At 38.0% G+C, this 12,546-nt stretch overlaps 1 protein-coding gene across 1 annotated transcript; it reads right to left on the bottom strand.

Annotated features, from left to right (window-relative positions):
- Window positions 1-320: 320 nt before the first annotated feature.
- Window positions 321-12,044, bottom strand: LOC147474833 (uncharacterized). Its single transcript, XM_086585202.1, is given in 8 exon segments — window positions 321-657; window positions 2,265-3,034; window positions 7,964-8,126; window positions 8,182-8,696; window positions 8,788-8,924; window positions 8,970-9,116; window positions 9,200-9,419; window positions 11,325-12,044. Coding segments are annotated over 8 exon segments (2,817 nt in total). The 5' UTR covers window positions 12,006-12,044; the 3' UTR covers window positions 321-473.
- Between the last annotated feature and the right edge of the window lie 502 nt (window positions 12,045-12,546).

The following is a 12,546-nucleotide window of genomic DNA, read 5'->3' as shown; positions in this document are numbered from 1 at the left end:
GAAGTGTGGTCCACCATTTGGTAGGCAAATAAAAATCGCTGACACCCACGGAAGGATGTTTGGCAAAATCTCCATAAAAGACATAATTTTAGTCTTTTAGAGTGTAGTACCATACTACCATCTATACGTATTATGGCCAGGGCACCATGCGTTCAGTGGTATAATTTAGATACGGAGGTGTTGATTCAATCAGGCGGACCATATAAAACTACACCAGGTTCAATGCCTGAAGCATTAGGTCTATGACGGTTTTAGAAACACGTGAGATATAATGACTTTACGCACATCTCACTTCTCCAAAACCATTACGTACCGAATGGTTCAAGTAAGGGGACCAGCATTTCATTCATCGAGAAATCCCTTGAATCAACAACCTTGATAAGAAACACATATAAGGTACTAGAACAATTACAAGGAAAGCAAACCTCCCAATCATCTACTTCCCCAAAGCCCCTAAATGTTCTTCACTCAAATTACAAAAAATCCCAGGCCTCCTCCTCATAATCATAATCATCGTCATCGTCATCTTCTTCATCAAAATCTTCATCTTCATAATCGCCATACAATATATTCTGTTCATCCCAATGTGGACAAGTACACGTTGCTTTCTTGTTTCTCCATTCAGCTCCACAAGTATAACAAAACTCATAACCGCACCTGTAGAATAAAAACAAATCCAAGGTTAAAACAAACATTAAAACACAGTACAATCAAGAATTGATTTACGTATAATGTTCAGGTAAGTACTGTGGGAAGTGATCTATTGGATATAAATGCATCTACCCTTTAGAAATTAGGATTATCCAGTGTAGTCAAGGAATTAAGGCGCACCTAAATTGCATCACTCTCTTTGTGCCTTAGGCGTAGGGCACGGCACGCGCATTATTGAAGTGAGGCACGCAGTAATCAAAAATAATAAAAAAATGAAAAAAGAAATAAATAAAATAAAATATGACATGAATTATCATTGATTTGCATAGCTAAATAATAAAATCAATTCTATAGGATTGTAAACTTGTCAACTATTGAGCAACACCCGTAAAAATCACGAAATATTTAGGTAGTAATCGATCACTTGAAAGAAAAAAAACGTAAACAACACTTAAATAGCAAAATGAAAATTGTATCTCTCAAAACAATCTAGCTCAATTTCAATAAACTAAAGAAGAAAACAAATTGAACTAAGCCAAAGGGACTTCACAAAATAGAACACATGATTCAAATTTTGGAAACTCGTAAAATTTCATTTAATTCATTTTTGTGTCTTTCTCTCAATCCATTCATCTTAACAAAAACTTGTAAAAATACAAGTTTAGAGAGTACCCTAATATAAAACTTATAAAAATTGTATGATTTCTTGTACTCATACAATTATTGGATTGAATGTGGATGTGCCACATATGGCCAAACTTGAAAAATCGAAATATCGGGTTCAAAATTTAATAAACCGATATAATCGGTAAAAATATAAAGCAAATATGATATATCGATATATATCGTTTGACTCGTTGCGGCTTTGACTTTTGACCGATTTTGTTGATCGTTGACCAATATAGGATATATATCGTTATATATCGGTGATATTTTCGATATATTCGATTTTTTGATTTTTTTGGTTGGGCAAAAAACGATTTATCTCTCCTAAATATCGATATATCCGATATATATCTTTTTTGGGATTATCTATCCCACAAGAAAATTGGGCCTTGGTCTTACGAACCTACATTGAGAAATTGGCTATCCACTTCTAAAGTTCACTTTACATTTGGGCATAAAGCCTACCACATGTCCAAAGTTGCAATTAAAGGTTTAACACTATGAAGAGGCACATGCCAAGTCATTGAAATATGATATATGAGTCACAAGGATTAGCATCGTGAAATACGAGGACGTCGATTTAAGAATTGTTAGACTCATAATTAAGTAAATGGTTTTCCGCTCCTTCACAACTTGGGGTTTAAGAAGCATTGGTTGATTACATAAAATAATGCGCTACACATTCCCCTCGTGACATGCAAGATAAGCATCTTAGTTCAACTAAGGAATACACATATAAATAATTATTTGGAAAGAAAAAAATATCTTACAACGGCACTATATATCAAAAATGAAAAATGGTATACTGTACGATACATGATTTGACACAATGCCTAGGATCAACAAAAGCAATCTAATACTAGTTAGTTCATTTTTGTTTTTTTACTAGAGCTATGAAGAGCACATGGTTTCTCTTAAAAATCACCAAAAATTATTAAGAAAAGTACCTGCAAGTCATGTGGTAGCAACCTTCAGCCAGTTCAATCATATGGTTGCACTTCACACACTGGCGCCACAAGTTCTGACTGGCAAGAGACTTCAGCTTTGCTTCTTCTACACGTGCAGAAAGACTTGACCTCTTGAACTCAGCACACGTCAAGGTCCTATGCCATGGAACCTGGCAATCAACACAGAAAAGGCCATGGCACTTGACACATTTCCTGACCACAGATCTATCAGCAGCCTTAAATTTATTTGCATATTCTAGAGCCTCAGATTTTGACATTAAAGTAGAGCACTTTGGATAGGGGCAATAAATTTTCTCTGTTACTGGAATTGATGCCTCCTTTATAAGTTGGTTCATCATCTCAAACAACTTGGGTGTCAAGAATTTTTTTGAGGTTTCTAAACTCAGTGTGATCTTACATCCTTCGTGAGGACAACCAGGTACCAAACCTTGGAGTATCTTGACTTCCATGTGCTGTTTCATACAAGAGAAGCAATAGTGGTGCAAGCAACCATTGACAGCAAACATCGTGTTTGCATCATTATCTTCCAAACATATGCTGCAAGTTTCAGTAGGATTCTTCACAATGTTAGAAGCAATCGTCCCTCTGCTTTGAGAATCTATTGCATCCCTTGCTAATTTAAATGCAAACTTCAGATTATTTCCTGGCACTAAAATTGGGTGACAAATCTCAAATTTCTTTTGGAGCAAATTCACCTGATCGACTAATGTCGCAATTCTTCGCTGCTTTACTGACCAACGCCCTGTAATCTGCAGAATGAACAAGCAATTTGCCTAATTGAGTTAGTTGTTTATCAAGGAAAAAACAAGCATCAGTTCCAAGCCATAGTCACAAATTCCTGGACTATAGTAATAAGAGCCTACCATAAACCTCTAGAGCAATTAGGTGTGTCAGCGATAATCTGAATATGGTAATAAGGGGTGGGGAATTATCTTCTTGCTCTAATAAAACAGCATAACCTTACCATGTAGCAAACTGGTGGTGTGGAAACGAGAACTCCGTGTCCACATTAACAAAGGTTAAAAAAGACAAAAAGGAGGCGGAGAGAGAGAGGTACAGCTATTTCTGCAAAGTGGGAACATGCATGGAGTCATCCAAAACAAAAACATCGCAGCAAAACTCGTCTACATATTTCATACGGTTGGCTCACTTCTCTGAAATCATCGTAGGTTATATTTGCATTTCTTTAAGGGCTGCTGAACTACTTCTTCCACATGTTTCTAGAAAAGATAGGTAAGATGTCCGGACATCTATGATCATTAATCCTTGTTTTTTTTAAGAGCATGCCATGTTCGTTTCGCCCCTGTAGCAGTAGTTATCTGAATTCTAACAACTCTTGCTGCTTCTCTGCCTTACTATCTGCTATTTAGAAACTGCATACTTAGTGAATCATTTGAATTGAATCTGTGATTTAGGTATGTGAAGACAAACCAAATCACAGCCTGAAAACCCAAAATCGTTTCAATTTGTTCAAAATCATGAATTTCAAGTTCAAACTTTTTCACTTTTTATATATATTTATATATCAACTAATGAAATTTCGACACAGTTGGGATCTGAAAACAACCATTGCATGATATATCAAATTAGAAACCTTGTTTGATTGGCCTAATGAATAATGATGCTAATGTGAGTTTATTTATCAACTCTAGTTGTACAAAACTATACATACTTAAACAACCCTAATAAGTGAAAACTACCAAGCTACCCCTGAACAATACACAATATACACTCATCACACACAATCTGTGGCAGAAAGCAGCATAGAGAGTTTGTTAAGTTAAAGTCCAAAGGTGCAATGGTGTGTAACTTTGTGAAAAACTCAGCTAACACCAAGGTGGGGGAAACAAATGGCAAACAGATGGTGGAAAGTTGAACATTTAGGATAAACTGCCAATCAAACTTGATGAAATGCGGAAAAGTGACCAATCTGAATAAGACACTTGTTGTCGCTGCACAAAGGTTGAGAACAGAAAGAGAGGTTCCTATATCATCAAGTACCTAGGTAAGAGACAACCTCATTATAGTGGTGTCTCTGTTATGAACTCGGTTTTACTAGGAGACAGGCAACAATAGGAAATGTGTGTGACCTGGGAAAACACAACAGTCAGTAGTAGATCTGCAATTGCAGAATCAAAAACCTAATCTACAACAACAGAAAAGGCACGGAAATCTAAAATGGATCTAGGGGACCAACAAACTTTAATAGAGGACCATATAAATATAGATTAATACAAAGACATCAGCCATATGTCCTTACGAAGATATATGGGAGAGGAAACAAAGAGGCTACCACCACGCACAACAAAGGGTATAAAATACCAAAGGAGGGTTAGACCAGACTTCCAACAGTGGTGCAGAATCAAGACACTGGAACCTAAACCAAGAGAGTTCAAGGAGCCTGTTTGAGACCAGATAATGCCTTTTTAAGTTCGCATACCACCGCAGAATTATTTTTGGATATCTCTATCAAGAAAAGAATTCTTAATTTCCACCGGGAAAAATCTCCACCGGTGAATAGAAGCAACAACAGTCAAAGTGCGAGCAGTAGTCATCTTTGCAACTAAAATTAAGGTCTCTTTGTAACTAGTACCAACTGCACACTTGTCTGGAAGAAGAGTGACTAAATCCCAGGGCCCAGGCAGCAGTCATATGAACTTTTCTAGCCTACATCCATATTGTCTCTTGCTGTGGAGCAGTTGCCGGCCCTGTTCAGTCATATGAACTTTTCTAGCCTACATCCATATTGTCTCTTGCTGTGGAGCAGTTGCCGAAATTTCTTTCTACCTAATCAGTAACATAATGCCTTGTTTGTGTGCCACTGTGCCCCATAGTCAAGAACATCTTCCTGGAAGGTAGGCTTAGAAAAGTAGTGAATAAAAGAAGTAGACACATAATTGGATTCATAAAACAAGACAATCAAGGGGATTACAGTCGTCTTTTGATAACAGGAATCTGCAATTTCCACATTGTTAAAGGGTGAAGGAAATTGCCAATAGGGTGAAGCTCAAAATTTAAAATGGTATCAACTCTGGTCCAGGAGAGTAACTGCAAAGAATGGGAGGGATACGAAAGCAGATGGAACAGGGGAAAGTAAGGCATCAATGACATCAGACAAGGGTCACTCCAAACCAAGTCAGACAAAAGTGAGAGTACTCCATCCTGCAGGGATGAAGACAAAGGAATCCGCTCAAGATACACAAATATGATGAGACACATACAATTTCTGTACACTATGATCTGAACACCTGTAGCCCTTCGCCCCTCACCATAATCCAGAGATACACAAAGCAGATCCTTCAAATAATCTGGTGCATCAGCATCAGTTCGAAGGACAGAACAGGTACAACAAACAACATCAAAAGTTTGAAGAGAGACTCATGTGGAAAAAAGTGTTGAACCAAACATTCAAACAGGAATGTCTGAAATTCAAAGTTCATCCAACACAATAAAGGGCCTCTCTATGATCCGTTCCAATCAACTTCACCGAATGCGGAACTTCCCAAAAACAAGAAAACTGAGAGCAATGAACTGCATACTCGGGATTGACATAAGTGACTACCAGAAATCAGATTCAGAGGCAATGAGACTGGATATAAAGATCAGAGACATAGGTAAAATGACGTTAAGATATCACCACTTTCCAACAACATAAAAGTGACGTAGGCAGTGAGAATGGATTTAGGAGATGAGGATGCAGATGTGAATGTAAACAGAGACATCATTCTTTATCTGGTGCAGTTAAGGAGCTATGTGGAGTCTGAGATACTTTAAGTACAGAAGGCCAAACCTATGGGGCACAGTGGCACACAAACAAGGCATTATGTCACTGGTTAGGTAGAAAGAAATTTCGGCAACTGCTCCACAGCAAGAGACAATATGGATGGTGGCAAGGATGAATTGGCTGCAGATGTACTAATGTTTTTCAGTTATCTGTTCTTCTAAGCTCTGTTAAACAAATTAGAGCACTAAGCCTTCCAACAACTCTTCTCACAACAAAACATACACCCATCCATGCAACTTTGGTCCTTCGTAGTGGAAGAACGCTTTTGTGGGTTGTGGCACTGGTAGAATAGTCTGAATAGGTATCGGAAGAAAGCAATTGCCAATTGTGTCTTCATAAATCTCTACCTCATTTGCATTAGCAAACGACATGGTGCATATAAAGATTCAAGAAACATGTTCAAAACGACCTCTATGGGATGAGAAATCATAAAAAGAAGGGGCACAAGATGGCACCATCATTGCTTAGCCGTTGGCCACAGCATTTTCGGGCCAAATGCTATGTGGTCAAAGGTGCCGCCATTTTGTTGAGCTATGCAGAGTGGTATAACAAGTAGCACTCAATACTCACAACAATGAACAAAACAATCTCTATTCTGATTAATAATTTCAAATCAAACAAAAGTGTCTTTCTCTAAAACCCTAACTGCCTTTATATTATATAGGCTGCCTAAAATACATGCAAGAAAGAAAGACTGGACTCTTGCTCTGTGATGTCCACAAAGCCCAAACAAAACCAACCGAAAGAAAATAACAACTAGTAAATAGAACCTATAGGTAGGGGTGGCAATGGGTCGGGTTCGTGTCGTGTCATATTTGGGTCACGTGTTAGGAGAGCATATCCAAACCTGACCCAATTACTAATTATGTCGAGTTTGTCAAACCCAAACCCAACCCGCCTATATAACGGGATAACGAGTTACCCAATAGGTGACCCGCTAAGCCAACAAGTCAATTTCATATCAGTTTCGGATCGGATTCACAAACAACCTGTATGCAAAAATATTTAGTATTTCATGATTTTATTTATCAAAAAAAAATATATAAAAAAATGTATTAATTCTCAAAAACCATCCATAATTTAATTACATATTAATGAAAATTGAATAATAAAACATATCTTTATCGAATGAATCAATATGACAGTTAATCATTTTCCTTTTAGTCGTTTATTTTAGGTAGTTGGGATGATAGATGAGATTTTAGATCAGTTTCGAATCGGATTCACAGAAAATATTTTGTATTTCACGATTTTATTTATCAAAAAAACATATATAAAATAAATATATGTATTAATTCTAAAAAATCATCCATAATTCAATTACATATCAATGAAAATTGAATAACAAAACATATATTTATCGAATGAATATGACGACTAATCCTTCTCATTTTAGTCATTTCTTTTAGGTTGTTGGGATAATGAGATTTAAAAAATAATAAAACTTATCTTAAAATAGGTTATACATGTCATGGGTTGATGACCCAACGCATTAGACCCGAGAACTAATCGGGTCTACTAACGGATTACTCGGGTTAGCATATGTGACCTTAACCCAACCCATTTATTTGACGGATTCGGCGGGTCAACCCTTAAATGACCCAAAAGCCTTTTTCTTCAACCCAAATCCGCTAATTTCGTGTCGGATTTGTGTTAGGTTAGCGGGTCATGTACAAAACTGCCACCCCTACCTATAGGCGCACGCCCATCCTTGACAATATTCATACTGCATCAGTCCCCCGTCTTGGGAGAAATTCGACCTCGAATTTGACTCGTCGTCATCGGAAGAACTATCATAATAAGGAAGAAGGTGCTTCACATTGAAAATATCCGAAGTACGGATGTGATTGGGCAACTGTAAATTTTAAGCATTGGAGTTGATCTTGCCAATCACCTTTATGGGACCGATTTTGTGAGGACCCAACTTGTTATATTCACCAGCAGGAATCCGATCCTTAGTAAGAACAGCCCTAACAAAATCCCCAACCTCAAAGCTCACATGTCTACGATGACAATCAGCAGAAATCTTGTACTTGGCATTACATTCAAGCAAGTTCCTTTGAGTAATTTCATGAACATCATGAATCTGTTTAGTGAAATCCTAGGCTTGACCATGAATGCGGCTTAGATTTGGGACGAGCTAAATCAATAGGAGAGTGAGGATTACACCCGTAAACAATCTGAAAAGGATTGTAACCTGTGCTTCGATTCACTGAACAGTTAAAGGCAAACTCAGCTTGAGGCAACTTGTGCTCCCATCTCCTAGTGTTATGACCTGTCAAACTGCGAAGAAGAGAACGTTTCACCACCTCTGTCTGGCCATCTGTTTGAGGGTGATATGCACTACTGAAATTAAGGTAGGTGTATACAAGCTTCCACAAACTCCTCCAAAAGTGACTCAAAAACTTTGTATCCCGATCGGACACAATAGACTCAGGCAAACCATGCAGACGATACACATCCTTAAAGAACAGCTGAGCAACATTCACTGCGTCAGTGGTCTTCTTGCAGGCAATGAAGTGTGCCATTTTGGAAAATCTATCAACCACCACAAACAGAGTCCATACCCCTCTGCGTATGAGGTAAACCCACAACAAAGTCCATACTAATATCAGCCCAGGGGTGAACTGGCACAGGTAACGGCATATACAACCAAGCAATGGTTGCATTACCCTTAGCCACCTAACAAATGCGACAACGGTCCACAAACTTATGCACCTCTTTAGTCATATTAGGCCAAAAGTAAGAATCAGAAACAAGTTTGTAAGTCTTGTCACACCCAAAGTGCCCCGCACCGTGTAACTCCTTAACAAGCATCAACCGAAGACTACAATCCGGAACACACAAGCGTCTACCTTTGAATAGAAAACCATCATGTAAAAGATAATCAGAACGCTTACCCGCCTTCATCTCAGCGACAATAGAAGAGAAGAAAGGATCATCATCTAACAAACCACGTAAGCTGTCAAAACCAACCACTTGTGCACGCATAGAAACCAACAAAGAAACATGCCTACTAAGTGCGTCTGCCACTTTGTTCTGGGCACCTGACATATGCTTGAGCACGAAAGTAAAATCCTGTAAATAACTAGACCACCGTAATTGTCGAGCACTAACTTTATCTTGAGACCGATATGCTTCAGAGATTCGTGATCAGCAAGCAGAACAAACTCATTATGAATCAAGTAATGATGCCAATGCTTAAGTTTTTGGACAATGGCATAAAACTCTAGCTCGTAAGCACTATAGTTTTGCCTTGCCCTAGTTAACTTTTCACTGAAATAGGCAACAGGACAACGAGTTCGGCTAAGAACAGCCCCAATACCAACCTTAGAGGCATCAGTAAGAACCTCAAAAGGTAAAAAGAAATTAGGTAACGCAAGAACAGGAGCTGTGATCAATTTCTACTTAAGCAGCTCAAAACTCGCATCTGCTGACTCTGTCCAAAAAAATTTCCCAATCTTCATACAGTCGGTAATCGGTGTGGTAATAGTACTAAAGTTGGGAATAAACCTCTAATAAAACTATGCAAAACCATGGAAACTTTTGCAGTCATGCAAACTAGTCAGCCTAGGTCATTGTCTAACCGCATCCCATCCACCTTAGCCTCATCCACCGAAATCCCATCTTTGGAGACCACATATCCCAAAAAGAGAACGCTATCAACACAAAAAGAACACTTCTAAACTGCGACATACAACCGAGCAGCTCTCAACGCAATCAAAACGTCGTGCAACTGACGTAAATGCAACTCCAAGCCAGTATTATAAACCAGGATGTCATTAAAGTAGACGACTGCAAAATGGCCAAGAAAAGGCTTCAACACCTGATTCATCACTCTCATAAACGTGCTCGGAGCATTGGAAAGCCCAAACCGCATAACCAACAACTAAAACAAACCTTCACGAGTTTTAAAGGCCGTTTTCCACTCATCCCCAACCCGAATTCGTAATTGATGGTACCCACTCTTTAAATCCAATTTTGCAAACACCACGGCACCATGCAACTGATCTAACAACTCATCCAAACGAGGTAGGGAAAGCGGTATTTAACAGTAATTTTATTAATGGCTCTACTATCCACACACATACGCCAACTACCATCTCTACTTTTATCTTAGATTCTCAGCGCCTAGAATCCTGAACATGTCTAGCAGCATGAAACTCTGGCCTGGTGAAATCGGCATAAGGGTTTTCATCCTCCTCATCATCGTCACTTCCTTCCAACTCTAGAGAAAGAGAACGATGGCGCTCTGGCTACTGTCGCTGAACGGCTGCCAATTGGGTGGTGAGTGCATCAACTTGTCGTTGGAGATTGGCCACATGATCTCGCTCATACACATCTACAATAAGATCCATCCTTTGAACTCTACCACGACCTGCTCCGCGTCTACCACGAAGCATGATGTTAGGAAAGTTTGTTGGCTCCAGAACCAGATTATGCAAAGTGGTATAACAAGTAGCACTCAATACTCACAGCAATGAAAAGAACAATCTCTATTTTGATTAATAATTTCAAATCAAACAAAAGTGCCTTCTCTAAAACCCTAACTGCCTTTATATAGGCTGCCTAAAATACATGCAAAAAGAAAGAAAGACTGGACTCAAGCTTTGTGACGTCCACAAAGCCCAAACAAAACCAACCGAAAGAAAATAACAACTAGTAAATAGAAAATAACAACTATTGCCCATCCCTGACAATATTCATACTGCATCATTGAGCCTACACCCAACGCCTTCGGTACTGCTGCCTTTTACATGTTTTTGTAACCTTCCAATGCCTCGCCGCAAACATATAGTCTAAATGTTTTAACACCATAGAACCTAACAATAATAAATAAAATTTCTCAAACTGATTTTTTAACAAAAATTTGAAAAAAAACAAATCATTGTATCACACTAAACCAGACATGAATTTTGTAAACATTTCACCAAATATTACCACATAGAATAATTTTCTTAAACCATGTTTGACTTTAGGAAATAACGAGTATTATTCCTCTGTACATGCACCATGTCTAGGACTCTTAATCTAATCCCTATACAAGCAACTAAATGAAGACTAAAAGGGTTTAACATTGACTTTTATACCATTTAATCAACTTACACATACACAGAAACTGATGGTAACAATGCCTAAACAGTTACATCCAACTCACTACATCATTTCTACGCAAATTTTCAGCACGAACACAAAAAACGAAACACATATAAATTCAAACAACAATGTCATGCATAAACTCAATCAATACTTACTAGGAAGTACGTGGTAGGATTAACACAATAGAAATCAATCCTCTTAATATTCAAAGTCATAGCAGCGTTAAGACCTTGTATCAAAGCCATCAATTCAACAGCTCTATTATTGTTCGACTAAATATTCACCGGTTTCTGTAACTTAAACACCAAGTTATCTCTAAAATCACATATACCAACTCCAATTCCCCCTACACAAACACAAACACTTTTCTTCTCCTTCCCAACATTTTCTTGCTCATCACTTATCATCCCCTTAAAATATAATCGAAACGGTGGTTCAATGATCCCATGACTACTACTACTACTCGAACCTTCACCAAACGGTTTCTCAAAATTAGAACCATATTCTTGCCACTCCTTTTCTGGAATATCGTGAATTTGACGTGCGAAATTTTCGTCGTGGAGTTTACGGTTTATGTTTAGAGTGATTTTACGTAACTGGGTTTCACACTGTTGGTGATCTTTTTCATGGGTGGGTAGTTTGGTAATTGGTGGTGGTGGTGCTGATGTGGAAGTTGATGGTAGTTGTTGTGGTTCGTGAAGGGCTAGGGATGCGGCTAGAGCTTCTTGTAATTGTAATTGATAAGCTAAGTCTTGATCTACTTCCAAATTTGCTGCTTCCATAATTTCTCTTCTTTGTTGTTCTAATAAATATTTTGCTTCTTCGATTTCGTCCATTGAAAAAATATATATCTAATAAAAGTCTAGAGAATGTCTTTCTGTTCTGCTCATTGTCGGTTTTATGCCTCGCCCCTATTTTCAAATCGACATCGTTCAGCCCACTTTGTATATGCTATGGGCCCCTGTGGAGTTTACACTAAGGCCCACCGCGCGACTCATTGTACGGGTTGTTTTGTTGCAAGAATCTGGTTATAACAAGTAATCAATCCAAGCCAACATGTTATTATGTCTTGATTAAATCTACTGGATCTATTGAAATCCCACTGCTTTCAACTAACGATCGTTTCTTATTTACATGATGAGAAAAATTGAGAAAGATATTCATGTGAGGTCTTTGAATCCATAAATAACTGCCTTAATTAACAATTGGAAAATTATTATTTTGATTACGTTGTAATTAACCATTTCACATCATCTTAGCTCATCTTGGTTAGGAATTGAAGTTTTAAATTTGCTCTAAGGGCATTGAAAATTTAAAAACAAATTGGAATTTGGATATGGCTTTCAGTTAAGTTCCCTTTGACTTATGAAAGAAATA

Source organism: Coptis chinensis, chromosome 9 (genome assembly GCF_015680905.1).
Source record: "Coptis chinensis isolate HL-2020 chromosome 9, ASM1568090v1, whole genome shotgun sequence".
Lineage (NCBI taxonomy): Eukaryota > Viridiplantae > Streptophyta > Magnoliopsida > Ranunculales > Ranunculaceae > Coptis > Coptis chinensis.
The sequence above is the reverse complement of the archived record's forward strand: the minus strand, read 5'-3'. Positions and strand labels throughout refer to the sequence as shown.